At 43.3% G+C, this 14622-nt stretch overlaps 2 protein-coding genes across 4 annotated transcripts in view; both read right to left on the bottom strand.

The window, feature by feature from the left end:
* Positions 1-5383, bottom strand: part of myo7ab (myosin VIIAb) — a 30544-nt gene extending 25161 nt beyond the window's left edge. For all 3 annotated transcript variants that reach the window (XM_076750151.1, XM_076750150.1, XM_076750149.1), the window contains exons 1-3: positions 5100-5383; positions 3095-3193; positions 946-1014 (exon numbers count right to left, since the gene is read on the bottom strand). In XM_076750151.1, the coding sequence (XP_076606266.1) occupies positions 946-963 (18 nt within the window). In that variant the 5' untranslated portion in view covers positions 964-1014; positions 3095-3193; positions 5100-5383. The remainder of the gene's footprint in view (positions 1-945; positions 1015-3094; positions 3194-5099) is intronic.
* A 635-nt stretch (positions 5384-6018) lies between these two features.
* The window catches only part of capn5b (calpain 5b), a 45474-nt gene continuing 36870 nt past the window's right edge, over positions 6019-14622 (bottom strand). Inside the window, exon 13 of the mRNA XM_076750527.1 lies at positions 6019-14010. Within this exon, the coding sequence (XP_076606642.1) occupies positions 13828-14010 (183 nt within the window). The 3' untranslated portion in view covers positions 6019-13827. The remainder of the gene's footprint in view (positions 14011-14622) is intronic.

Genomic DNA, 14622 nt, shown 5'->3' on the forward strand with positions numbered 1-14622 from the left:
AACATGGAAGTTGTGGGCCTCCGTGCGACATGTACAGACAACATATATACAAATATTTGAAGTAAAGGATTTTGTAGCACATTTAAACAGAATGAATTTGCTAAATGTAATTTTGTATGTAGTTTTAGTGCTGTAGCAGGAACTAGAAGTCAGGAAGAACAGACTTTTTTAGGTGAACTGACCCTTTATAAGCTTCACACCCTCCTCCTGCTCCATAATTAATCCATTATAATTTAATTTGCCGTATCTGACTTTGCTGTTGCAGGAATCTCGTTTATTTATCGACTTCCATCTAATCTTTCACTGATATTATAATTGCCTTCTGCTTATCTGGCCGTTAAGCAGGCTTTTCATGAACAGTGTCACCTACAAGGCTGATGTAACGAGTTTGGCAGCTCACAGAGAGAGCAGCGACGGTCGTCTGCACGAGGAAGAGAGAAGAGAAACTTTCACCCTCCTTCAACATCCAACACACCCTCCACACAGGAAACCAGTCAGTGTGTGTGTGACGAAACAAGCCTTAGCCTGTGTGAGGTGGTCAAACTATCTATAACACAGCAAAGGAGACGAACCAGTGATTGCTCGCTAGGCCACACCCTTTATCAGAGACTATCCAATCACAGTTAAGCAAGGGTGGGAGGGTGGTGTCTAAGCTGCAAATGTTAGCAAGCCCGGCTAACTAGCTTATGGCTTACAGTGGAAGGTTGATGCCTATGCTAACGATAAGATTACACAAAAAAATACCCGTGAAAATAAATGTTGATGTAAGTGCTAGAACTTTTTCATTTTAATAATAATAATTATTATTAAGTTCTATTTTATCAGATGCAAAAAAACCCAACATGCTCTATGTATCAGCCATCAGCCGGCCCCGCTCTCTAAATAGCGGCATCGTTCATTGAAAAACGCACATCGGTCGAGCCATTTCCAGCCAACATGACCTACCTGCTGCAGAATGACCATGGTTCAGCCGCGGGTTGATACCAGGACATCAGACGTCACCGTGTGTGGGCTCTGCAGAGGGGACGAGTCAGAGACATCTTCAGACTGAGACGACAAACAAACAAAGCTTTGCACTAATCTCAATATTCATATAGTATTCAGACAGTAATATTAGACACAGGGGAGTTAGAGCAGAGACAACCGGCCACGTGGCTCAGCTGGACACGGCAGAGCAGAGAAGGAAAGGGGGTGGGGGGTTACAGGGTCTGGTGGGGGCTGTTAAAGGCTTACTTAAATTCCTGGGGCTAATCCCGTCGCTTAAGTATGAACCATAGTTGTTGCAGTTGTGACTGCTGAATCATTTCTCCCCCACTGAGCCGTCTGTCCTTTGTTAACCTCGTTAACAGTGATGCTGGTACAGTACAGCGTACAGTACGAGGGTCTTCTTCTGTCCAGTCAGCTTCGTTTCTCAGCGCACACGAATCATTCTCAATGTTTACGTTGTCACATTTTGCAGTTGTGAAGAGATGAAAGTGTGAAGTAACACTTTCAGATTTAGTTTGCGCTGCAGTCCATGTTGAAATACCTCATTTGACATGCAGAGATCTAATCTAATCTCAAATCTAATAGAGATATTTGAGTGACTTACAGAAGCAGAACTGAACGATTGAGATGAAAGGTGAAACAGAACTGAGACGACCTTTTTCCTGTTAATTCTTCTTAGGAAATACAAAGAAGTTGGCAGCTTGTGCGGCTAAAAAAAAACAAAAAACATGATGAAGATAGCCCATGTCACTGGGGGAGGGGCTAAGTGTATTAATGATCCATTAGTGGTTCAATAAGTAGATTAACATTTTGGATGTGCCATCAAAGGCATCAAATCAAAGGAATCTCTATTAAGACAAATTTAATGTAAAATAAAAACAGACTGAAGCAGTAAAGCTTGAGGAGACTGCAGATATACAGCATGCAGTTAATTTCCAACCAAGTTCACCCACAGGCAGCAAGTCACAATATGCTCTGCTAATGCTAATTCAGAGCCTCTTATCCAGAACAACAGGGTGCTAATCCCGCTACTGTCCCAAACAAAGACCTATAGATCTGTACTTAAATTTACAGCACAGCCTTCACGGTGTCCAGCCATTGTCAGGTTTGATTATTTGTCTTTCTTTGTCTGAAAACCAGCAGACCTGGTCTCAGGTCAGGTTCAGGTCTCAAAGACACAGATCTGGGTTTGGGTCTCAGTTTTAGGAGGAAGTCCACACCAACGGACTCAGTCATGCTAGCAGCAGTGCTAACATGCTCACAGTGACAGACACAATGTTTACCATCTTCAGTGTCTTAGCATGTCAGCATGCTAAGACGGTGCTAATTAGCACCAAACACAAAGTACAGAAGCTGTGAATGACACCAGTTTTGCAGGTTTTTAGTCCATCTAACATTTGGTGCCAATCCCATGTCACAGATGATGAGATATTTCACTGAATAACTGAAGACATTGACCTGCTGATGGCGCTACATGAAAAGTCAGGTGATCACCAAAGCGGAGACATTGCTGCTAACAAGGATAAAACAAGTTTATGGGTCAGAACAGGTTGAGAAAGCCGGATGTAATGTTAGTAAAGTGTGACTTTCCAGGTGGAAGATGCTACACTGTTAGCATTGTTGGCTCCTTAGTTCTATAATCAGCTCATATTTGATGATTTTAGAGTTCCTTGTTTGTCATTTTGCCATTTGCCATGGCTCTGCTTACCAATATCATATTCCATCTCTGTCAATAGATCTCTCTCAATCCTACATACTGCACCTTTAAGATGCTAAGCTAGCTTTTAGCATGAATAAAAAGTAGCTTGAACGATATCTCTGTAGCTCTTGCTTCTTTTTGTCTCTGTCTGTTGTGACTGGCAGATCTTCTACTGTGCAGTTATTGCTGTAAATAAAGCTAATAGTTAGCATGACCAGCTCGTAGCAACAAGTTTCACAGATAAACCTCAGAGTTCAACACCTCGACCCTCATGAGACCCAAAGTCACAGATTTTCATGTAATGACCAAAAGCAGTCTTGCGAATGCCTCGGCCGCTAATCTGCGTGTGTGGCCTTTAATGCTCTCTGAACGAGCATGTGTACTGTATGTGTGTCAGTTCTGACTCACATGGCAGGGATTCAGAGGCACAGAGAGGCGCGAAGCTTTCATCATCAACCAACAAGGCTCGGTGTTTGCACGGCTTCCATGAGGTCGGCGCTCCGGTCTCTGCAAAACAAACGCAGAAGGGAATCATGACTGTAATAATACCACCGTTAATGCAGAATTCAATGCATGTTAGAGGCACTTCACTTCAGAGGCATACTGTATAACACTTTCAACCCCAGCTATAGTTATATCTTTCTTAAATAATAATAGAAACCATCATTCATACAGTTCTGTAGAAGGATTTATTCACAGCTGCATTCTGACGTTGCTGTTTTGAGTCTTGTAAAACGTCCATTTAGCCCATTTTTCTTCCAGCTGTGCTCCACGGTCTGAAGATATGTGTCACTTTCCCCCTTTTTTCCTTGATATTAAAAGTATCTTATTTGGTGTCTGTGTAGCTGCTTTCAATGATAAAAGTTAAATTACAAGATCAATACGACTCTCATGTCTGTTAAATATGAAGCTGGAGTCAGTTAGCTTAGCTTAGCATAAAGACTGGAAACAGGGTGAAACAGCTGGCTGCGTCTGTCCAAAGCTAACAAAACTCTGGCGACCTGCACCTCTGAAGATCACTAATTAACTTATTTGTTCAATCTGTACAAAAAATGAGCGTAAAAAAACAGCAATTTCAGTTTTTTTGGGGTCACAGGCAGATTTTTTGGCCATTAACTTAGAGTTTTCCTTCAATAACTTCCTAATTTCTGCTTACTGATAGTAATGAAGGAGGCTGTTGTACATTACTTATGATCTTTATAACCCACAGCCTCAGAATAAGGCCTTAATAAGTACTTCATAATGACTTATAAAGAGCCAATATGCTACTAATATGCATATTATAAGCAAAATGAAGTTAAAAGTGGATACATCAACCTGAACATAAAGTGTTGCCCAAGCATCTCATCTAACTCTCTGCAAGAAGGAAAATATGTGCATTTCCAATAATGTTGATCTACTCCTTCAACAGGTCGAGGAGGCAGACGGCAGCGATGGCATGAAAGTATCAAACATTCTTCTTAAAAATGATAATGAGTGGCTGCAGTGGAGCAGCGTTAAGCAGAATTAGCAGTGACTGAAACACTGCAGCACGAGGGACAGAGGTAGTCGTGCTGAACTGCTGCTTTGTTTGAAGCTAATTCACATTTTTCTGAGCTCAGCTGCAGAAACAGTGAGGCCCAAACCCAACGAGGAGTGTGTCACAATACTGGGCTCATTATATGGTCAGTGCCACTTATGTAAAATCACTGATTCCACTGTGAACACAACACGAAGACCTTTCAGACACACATATGGATTGCTGTTACTGTTCAGAGGCGTTAAAGTGCCTCTCGTGTTCATATCGGATAATCTGTTATTCGTTTCGGTCACTTTTCAAGCAAAAACTGGGCTTATTTCTCAAGAGTTTTCATGGACTGTACCATTAATAATTATTGAAAACAACAATTAGTTGCAGTCCTACCTGAATTAAGATCCTCTTTTGGTCATGCTACCTTGATTTTGTCTTTTTCTGATGCTAATAATTACAGTTTTTACATCTTAACCATTTTTCACTGGCTCCTTATCCTCCTGATTCCTGCCTTCATGCTCAGCTTAATATAATTATTGCTCCTCACTTTTATAGCCCCTCTAACATCTTTAGTGCAGCACTTTGGTTGCTCTCATTCTTTTCTGTTTGCCATTTCGACCCTCTTCAGGGGACACTTAAAACTGTTGGTTTATCTGGCGACATGTAATCTCTAATGGAATCTAAATTGGAAGTAAAGAAACCACTCAGACGTTTTGCAGTAAACACAAACGCACTGCAGTCTACTGTATTTACTTGAAGGGCACATAATGGCTCCTTTAAGTGCTGGCACAGGACGAAGAGCAGTAAGAGGCTTTGGCCTAAAGCTACAGCAGAGCAGCAGCACTGCGGCCCGGCTGCAGGCTAAGCCCTCGGCCTCGACCCGTGTTCACCTGCCCCACTTACCTCTAAACACACTTGTTCCTCCTGGTCTTTCCCGTCTTTTCTGTCCTGTGTTTCCTGGGAGGGCGTGAGGAGGCCCGGAGTTGGCAGGATGGGTGATGAAGATGGTACAGGACTGGCGAAGAAGCTGGAGGGTGACCTCTCTGCTCCAGTCTTTATCTGTCAGTCTTCTTCTTTGTTAAAAGTCTTTCCAGCAGCCTTCACCTGCTCTCATCCTCCGGCGGTCCCGGCCTCCTGTACGAGGTTCGGTGTTACAGTCTGAGGTCTGGGTCAGTGACGGGGCTCTCCAGACTCGCGCTGTGCCTCATTCATGGCTGCTGATCCTGATTAGCTGGGAGGTGGAGCCTGTTGGTGGCAGATACAGAGACCAGCTGGGAGGTGGGGAGGGAGATGACCCAGGTCGTGATTTTCAAGTTGTTGTTCTGTTGCCACAAAGTCAATTTTAAAGGTCAGTTCACAGATATGACAAGAGAGAACTTACTTTCTCACCTACCTGTAGCTGCATCCTCCCACTTTGTCCAGGTCTCTCTGTGTCACTATGCATTAAATGTGGAACAAAGGTCTCAGTACTTCATTATCCTATCACCTATCTGAGCTCTCTGGTTGGGACTAAAAACAGGATACAAACATTCCCAAACAAACTGTTCACTGACAACAGTTCTACAAAGTGTCTGAGTCCATGTGTTCATCTCCTTCATCCAATCATGTGTTCACAAAGTGCTGAACCTCGCTCCATCCTCGCTGTGAACGACTGAGCCTTTCCAGGATGCCCCTTTCATACCCAATCATGATCCTCTCACCTGTTACCAACCAGCCTGTTTACCTGTGGAACGTTCCAAACAGGTGTTTTTGGAGCGTTCCACATCGGTGAAACGTGTTGCTGCATCAAGATGAAATAAAATAAAATGATGACAAACCCAGAAAAGGTTTTCCGGTTTTATTTCAAAGTCATGCCACAAGTTGACATTAAATACAAAAGAAAAAATAATAATTTCAGATCGTAGCTATAAAATAACCACAGTGTAACCGAGAACCAAATTCAACGAACACGCATTGAGAAAGAAAAAGAAAGCTCACGCCGAAAAGAACACACAGACGAGCACACAGTACAGAACATACAGCACAGCTCTCTGAAACCTAGCTATCAGTAAACATACCAGTTTGGAACGCAGGGTAAAGTGGATATATAAAATTAACAAGGTTATAAAATACTGATAAAAGATACTTGTTATAAAGACCGTAGCATCTTCTAGAAGTGTCACCATGCAGTAGGTATTCCAGTCTCCAGTTAATAAACATCAGCAGAAAAATACAAGAAGAATCACAAGCTCATTCCTCGAGTGAACAAGACACCATCTCAGATAAAAATGTCAATGACAGAAATGCAGAAGGTATCCGGTGACCTGGTACGACAGAGCCAAAGTCAACACAGTCTACAAAATGGCGTCATTGAGATAAACGTAATACCTGGTGAACTCCCTCTGGAGCTCCATCACCATCGGACACATGCAGCAGCATCTAAGCTGACGAGCGAGAAGACCAGAAGGCAGGCAAACCTCGGCTGCGATCATGTCATTGTTCTGTCTACAAGTCATAAATGGGGGAAAAGCCTCTTAAATAATCACAAAAAAATTACTTTTCAGCGCCCAGAATCTACAGACCTTCAGTTCTTCCCCTTTCTTGCCGGTTTTAGGGAAGTAAACGACACCTGTCACACCTCAAACAAGATGACGTGATCATACCTCGAACTCTCCTAGTGATGGACGACCTGGATAACGTTAGCTGGCATAATTAGCTACTTTGATGAAGAATTCGCTGCCAGTTTCTCACTAAAACAGCCATCTTTCTTTTGGTCTTTATAGCGTAAACCACGCAAGATGCTGGTCGTCATCCATGTTTGTTTTGGTACAACAAGAAACGATAACTGGCTTTCTCAGGGATTTGGAGGGTCGCCTGCCACCAAAAGTCCAGTCGTTCAGGGTGTTGTCTAACATATTTACTCCATCGTCAGGTTTGTGCTCCTTCCTGAGTGTCAAACACTAAAAAAATCTGTGCACATTGGTGGAAACTTTGAAGGTTTCAGCTTGACTTCAGGCATTGTCACATCATTTAGAGAAAGCTAAGCTAACTTTGTTACTGCCGCTTCCTCAGGTCGTCTCCCATCCATCCGCAGGAGAAGGCAGAGATACCACATTATCCCGTTTGAAGGAAAAGTTTTACAATTTAGGAAACAGATTCATTTGCTCTCTTTGTAAGTAGTCAGATTTGGAGGTCAACACCACTTTCACGTGTGTGCGCTAAACTAAAGTAAAAGCTATCGCTGGGAAACTCAGCATAACACAAAGACTGGACATGGGGACACGGCTAGCCTGGTGCTGTCCAGAGGTCTTAAAATCCACCTTGTAGCATCGCTAAAGCTGAGCAATTAACATGCTACACCTCATCTGTCAAATCCATACAAAACAAGGTGTAAAAACAACAAATCTGTTATACAGATCTTCTAAAAAAGGGTGTGTTCATTAGTGAGCTTTAGAGGTTCTGGTAGGCTGGTTTTGTTACCTTTACACTGAGCCAGGCTAGCCGTTTCCCCTGTTTACAGTCTTTGTGCTAAGCTAATTGTTCAGCCTTCATATTAACCGCACAGACACGAGAGTGGGCTCAATCCACTAATGTAGTTTTTAGCGAAAAATTCCCTAAAATGTCGAGGTTTTCCTTTAAGATGTGACAGGTTGTGCTCCCACATCATTTATTTCAGCAAAACCTCTAAGAAAAGGGAAGAAACCTGTAGCATAATGCTAAATCTTACAGACGCCAGTTCAGTGAAAGAATAACTGGAAGTCGTGGCCGTAACTCAAGATATCATTGGGCTCGGAAAGACAATACACTCGATCCCTTTGAGTATTCTTGTAGATCTCCAGAAGCAGTGACCAAGAACATCATCCTCTGAAATAAACGTCTAGAATATATTTAATAACATCCATCAAAACATGGATCCCATAATAATAACTGATAGTCAAGTTGCTGCTACTTTTATATACATACTGTACACTGCAGGTTACTGAATACAAAATATTAGAAAACTGGATACTGTTTTAATGCATGCAAGTGTGCAACAGAAGCCTTCTACTTACTCCACACAGTATGTTTATCAAAGTAGCAACAGTGGGTTATGTTTCACGACACTGAGGAACAAAAATAGATATTCTGTGACTCGTAATGGAGCGAGCAGATCCGAAGCGGTTTTGCTACATGCACTGGCATTTTTGGATTCGTACAAAAGTCACCACCGTTTTGAGCAGTTCAGCTTCATTCCAATGGTTTCGTGTTCTTAAAACCTGCTTTGGCATGGCCGTGCGGAAAGTATATACAGAGAAACGATAAGCTTCATAGCAAGTGTCAAAAAACCAGTCAAGGTCCGTCAACTCCAACCGAGCCTGGTTAGTCTGTTAGCTGGAGTGTTTGTGTATACTGTGTGTGTGTGTGTGTGTGTGTGTGTGTGTGTGTGTGCGGTGGTTAACAGTGAAAGCCATTAACACTTTTGGCAAAGAATCAATGCGCAACAATTACAAGAAGTAAGCACAGCAACGCAATGAGAATCGCTTCAAAGACAAAAACAAGAGAAGACGTAGCTGAGAACAAAATAAGGTACAAAAAACGACACCTGTCTCACGTTCAACACCTTTACAACCTACTATGTGACTGCATCACCCACAATGCATCGTGTTGACAGGTCAGCCGTCTTTTTGGCACTGCTGTGGGAGACGAGCAGACGCTTGAAGAGGAACGCTATGCTAAGACTTTACACTGAGCCCGACAGGCTGTGATTTCGGCTCCTCGCTCTCGTTCTCGCTGTGGGATTGTGAGCGACACAGTGACTCTGAAGCAGAAACGCTTCCATATATCAAAGCTGCCAGGCCGCGTGTTAGCGGCTGAGCTTCTGTGCCACATCCACACAAAATACGAAATTTAGGAAGCCGCGAAATAACACAAGTGGCCGCTGCTGAAAACGTAAAATATGGTTCTGGAATGAGCTGAAGACAAACTCTGGAGTATGAAATCTATGAAGACTGAGGCAAAGCTTTCACTGTTAAATGACAGTAACAATAACGTGGCACATTCATGAATACCAGTTCACTCCCTGTCAGCCTAAACCCTTCAACGTCCACGGATGCACGAGCAGAGAATGTCACTCTTTTCTCCTCTCAGCTACCTTTACACATGAACGATGCACATGAAATTCACTTGTGAATGTCTATAAATGACAATATTCATTGATAACTATGAATGAATATTCAGTGTTCCAGTTCATTCTTTGCATATTTGGGTCTACAGTTATGCTAACAGCACATTGGCACAGCAGTGTTTTGAACTAGAAGCTAACATCTGCATGCTAACATGTTGAAGTTTAGCATGTTAGCATCCTAACATTAGCCAATTAGCCCTACACTCAGTGTACAGCTGAAGCTGAGGGGAATGTCATTTGTTTTGCAGATGTTTGGTCATCAAATCAACTAAAAGTTTGACCTGGTGTTGGAGCTACATGAAAGCGATAACCAAATATCATTAGCATACATCCTCAGGGGAACGCAACGCCAAATAAACAGCATGCTCCAGTAAAGTAAGTGAAAGATGGTATTAAGAACTACCACAAACTATCTGTTAAATAATAAATGAGCTGCAGACTTGTATGTTTGTAAAAAAAACAAACAATGATGGCAGTAGAGGCTAAGCTAGGTTAGTTTGAGTGCTGTTCAACATACAGCTCAAGTCCATGCAATGGAAACATCTATCAAACACTGATGTTATGGCTTCTAGCCCATGATGATAGCTGACTTTCAAATACTTAGTGCTTCCCTCTCGTTGGTGGCTTACTAACTCCAACTTCATGGTGTCACTTTGTTCTCTGTATGGAAATAAAATTAAATTAGCATTCATCAAACATCCATTCACATGGTTAATAATTAAAAAATACCTTCTGTCACAAATAAAGGCTGTAGATGCTAAAATGAGACACTGAGTTTGAACTGATATTCATGAATGTACCATGTAGCAGCTACCAGCCTAAAGTCATCTTCATTGGGTCGTTGACAGTCCAATCTGTGAACCAGAGTGTAAATAATGATGTAAACTGTCCCTCGGATTCATCAGGGTTCAGTGTGCGTCTGTTACAGTGAATCATCGAGCGAAACATTCAAAACAGGTTGTTTCACTAAACTTACTACAGTCTGGAGGGAATTTCCACAATCCTCAAGACTCCTCAAACCATCTGGATGAGAAAATATTCAGTCTAATACTGATTTCCTGTTCAGGAAGCATCGGCCTGATAAGTCCTTGCCCTTTTTGTGCAACACAAGAATTAAATTCTTAGACTGCAAATGTAAAGTAATATCAATACCGACAGATGTGGGTCAAGTTGTACAAATTTAGCAAGAGCATGTGTCATTTCCTGCCACCATCTTAGTTCAGATTGGAGTCACGACTGGAGAAAAAAATCATTTTCAGACTGTGTTTTATTTGCTGGTCGCTGGAGGAAACCAACATCTGAAGTAGGGTTTTTGTTTGTGTTCATTTCTCATGTAAAAACTAACATTGTCAATATTTCCATTTTAGTATCTTTATGCTATGGAGGCTGTCTGAATCCTGTTCAAACCTTCCTGCCACAACAGATCAACACGCATCATCAAACATCATCAGAAACCATCTGAAGCTAAAGGTACTGTGAGGTGAAACGTGACGGTTTCTCATCGTGCAGCCGGATAAATATTTTTCATCCAGATGGCAGAAAAGAGTCTTGGAGGATTCTGGATTCTTCAGAGCAGCAGTAAATTTTGTTAAACGACCTCTAGAAAATCGAACACTTGGCTCGGTGATTCAAACGTAAAGCTAAACGACGAGAGGCCGGAGCTGCTCTGTGTCAGTTCCACCAAATCCAGCAGCCGCCGACACCTTTGGCACCAAAAATCTCTTCATTCCAGCCTCAGCTAACCATCACAGGCTTCTTCTGAACATCACAGTACTGACCTGGAGAGGATTAGAGTTACAGTACGCAAAGACTGGAAGCTGCTCTACACAATAGCCGGCCATTATTCACTTCAGTGCCTTGCACAAGGACACTTCGACGGTACTGACCTCAAACTGCTTGGCACTACAGTTTCTAACAGTGTCTAACATTTTCCAAATTCAGCCATGTTGTCATGTTCCCTAACCCTCATCTTCTGTCAGACTGAAAACAATAGAAAAGAGCACAGAGAAGATACATAGCACCTAAATAGTAGTCAACAACTGCTGCTAATGTTCATCGATGCTAGAGGCATTATGAATGCATCACTGTATTACAAGACATAACTGTTTCAAACCTGTTGATATGATCAGACTGGCATGAGGTGCATTAGTGTAGACATGCTGACTGCTCAAAACTAGCATTTCCAAGACTTTTGAGATAGAAAGAATAAGTATATATAGTAACAATTGAACAGTACAATACAAGGCCATGAACATATTGGAAAATAACCCATGCAAGACACATTTATAAAGATGCTGTACACAAAGGTGTGTGATCAATTAAATGCCATGTGTGACAGTTCAAGTAATGGAAAAAGGCGCTGAAAAATCAGGAAAACGGACTTGAGTTTGACTGAGAGATTCGTCCACTAACTGTTTGTCTTACATTCAAAGGAAATGTCTTGATGATGACTGTAACTTACATTTTTAATTCTTCTTATGAAACACCGGGGGGGAAAAGACTAAGACAATAAGTCAATAAAACCTGGAATGAAAAGTCTCTGCAATGATATTGCACTTTTGAAAAGACAAAACACAAGTTGTGATTTTCTGTCCGGGCTTCTGTCACGAAAAGCCTCGGTGCTAAAAGGTCAAATCGGATGGCCACGTGATCTAAACAGGAAATGCCATCAGAGATAGATTACATTGTACCAGTGTTGGTTCAATATGCAAAAGCCATCTGAAATCCTCCTCAAATCTCTGTCCCATGCTGTTTTCCTGCTGCGGAGACAAAGCCGGGACCGAGGCGATGGCACGGGTTGTTAGGCAGAACGTCTCCTCTGCTCTCCCTCCTCGTTCTTTCGTCCTCAAGGGTCCTTTTCCCACTTTAAAATGAAGTAAAGTGCAAGGTGTGTGTTCCCCTAAAGGGCTCTTTTCCTTTCGGCTCACACCTTTCCTCAGAAATAGTTTTCTTGCAGGTACAACGTGGATTAACAGATATACATTCACCCCAGACACTCGCATTCAGAGCAAGGCTTGAACACACACACACACACACACACACACACACGCACACACACACACGCACACACACGCACACACACGCCTGTTCTGTGCCATCAGCAGAAGCACTGCTGCTGTCTCTCAGGTCACGTGGCATGAGTCTTTGGCCCGGGCCGACAGACTCAAGTCAGAGGAAGCGTCAGGCAGTGGTGTTGCCGTTAAGAGATGATGTGGCACAGGGGGTGGTGGTTTGTAGCTAGGCTTGGGCCGGGCTGGGCCGGGCCGGGCCAGGGCGGTCCGAAAGGGACTAAGAGAGCGGAGGGTCTGGCTCATCTTTGGCCCCATAAAGCACTTGATTATGTCAGGGTGAATCTTTGCACTCCGCTGGACGGGGAAGGTGTACACATGGGGGGGGGTCAAAGGGCAGCTCTACCAAAAGCACCGGCTGCTAAGCTACGACCGGACACATGTGCAGCACAGGCAGACAGTTCAGGTTTTTAAGCCATGCAGTTTGGAGATCGTCCATAGCAACCGGCAGAAAGCGTCTCGGGGAGTCTGAAATGGTTCTAGTGATGGAAGACGGGAGGCAAGATTTCACACATGAGCACGCTCACAGGACAACACAGAAAAGCTCTCAGTCGAGGGAGAGAATAGCTGCTGTTGGCTATCGTTTGTAAAGTCCACAGTAAAAAGTGACAGACAGTGCTGCATGCTCTCCAAAGCACCGGCAAACTGGTGAAGACTTGAGGTGTGTGGGTGAGTGGACTGGGTGCGACGGTCATCCACAGACAAGAAGGAGCGTGTCGGCATATAGGACACAGAAACCGAACCTGTGGTGAAAAGCTGGGTGGAGTTTAAGCGATGGAGGCTGTGCTAACGCTGAGGACAGCTGATGGAGAAGATAAAGTATTTAACATGACCCCCCGCCTCCTCAAGGTGGAGAGACAGACTCAACCTTAAGGCAATGCATAGCCCTTGGAAACATTGGCACATGCATGGAGAGTGCAGAAATGTCTGCATATGTATTTTCTGCGCATGTACGAGTGTGTGTGTGTTTGACTGAATAAACAATATGCACAAAGAAAATGTTTGTCGATTAGCATCCGAGCGATGAACTGATCGATCAATCTGCTGGACTGTAGCTCAGCTGCTGATGGAGATTCTGGCTACAAAACCTACTTTAAGAACAAATTTCTGATGCAAATGCTAAAAAATAATGGACAATTTTGGCAGGAATGTGTTCAAACTTACTAAATACGGAGCCCAAATATCGTCTAAGGGCGCCATCCGTCCAGAAAGGTCCTTAAACGTTTGTAAGGAGCTGAATTTAAACGCTGAAGCAAAAGAAAAAAGGGGAAACAATAAGAGACATGAAGAGAGCGCAAGCAGCAGAAAAAAAAAGACAGTAAGCTCCCGCGATGGTTTGAGGATGGCGGTGAAGACGAGCGGCGGGCATGGTTGGACGCCACCTTCAGAGCCGATCACTGTAAGCGTATAAACGATGGCGTCAGATGTTGGTGAGCGTGGTCGAGGTGATGAGGCGCACAGTGAGCGTGCCGGGAAGGTCGTTGTCCTGGCGGCTGCCCTTGTCGCGGAGGTGAAGCGTGTGCTGCTCCTGCCGCTCGTTGGGATCGCTGAACAGGATCACCTGACCCAGGAAGGTGTCCACGATCATGTTCTTGTTGTAGATCTGTTGGCCGCTCGTGGGAGGAAGGCGGATGTTCCGAGAAGCGAAAGGGGGAAGCGGGAAAAGAGAGGAGAGAGAAGACAAAAGGCAATAAGCGGTCACAAGAGAGAAAACCATGGGAGGAAATACACAAGGGACAGAAGTTAGTGACACCAGGAGGCACAGAGAGGAAGAATGAAGAACGAGAGGAGGTGCTGATGTAGAGGAGCAGTAAAAAACAATAAATCGGACTCACACAGAACTCTTCAAAGAGAATGAACTTAACTTGGCATGCCATGGTGAGCAAAACTATTTTTAACAGGAGAGTAGTAGTGTGGTTTGACCATAAAAGATCAACAAACTAAAAAATCTTGCCAGTGGAGCTAAACAGCTACTGTGAGCTCTAAACCAAGCAGACAAACTGGACTCAGATGAACGGATGCTTTCAGCTTTCACTGAGACACAAACGATGCGACACAAACGATGCGATTTCACAGGTCTGACTGAGTGAATTCAACATATTACCAACAATAATTCCCTAACCAACACACTGCCTCGCACGCATTTTCTGATATTGAGCCTGTAATTGATTGGTTATGGATGTTCAGCAAATTTCCTTAGCAGCCCCACTCTCAC

Source organism: Chaetodon auriga, chromosome 15 (assembly GCF_051107435.1).
Source record: "Chaetodon auriga isolate fChaAug3 chromosome 15, fChaAug3.hap1, whole genome shotgun sequence".
Classification (NCBI taxonomy): domain Eukaryota; kingdom Metazoa; phylum Chordata; class Actinopteri; order Chaetodontiformes; family Chaetodontidae; genus Chaetodon; species Chaetodon auriga.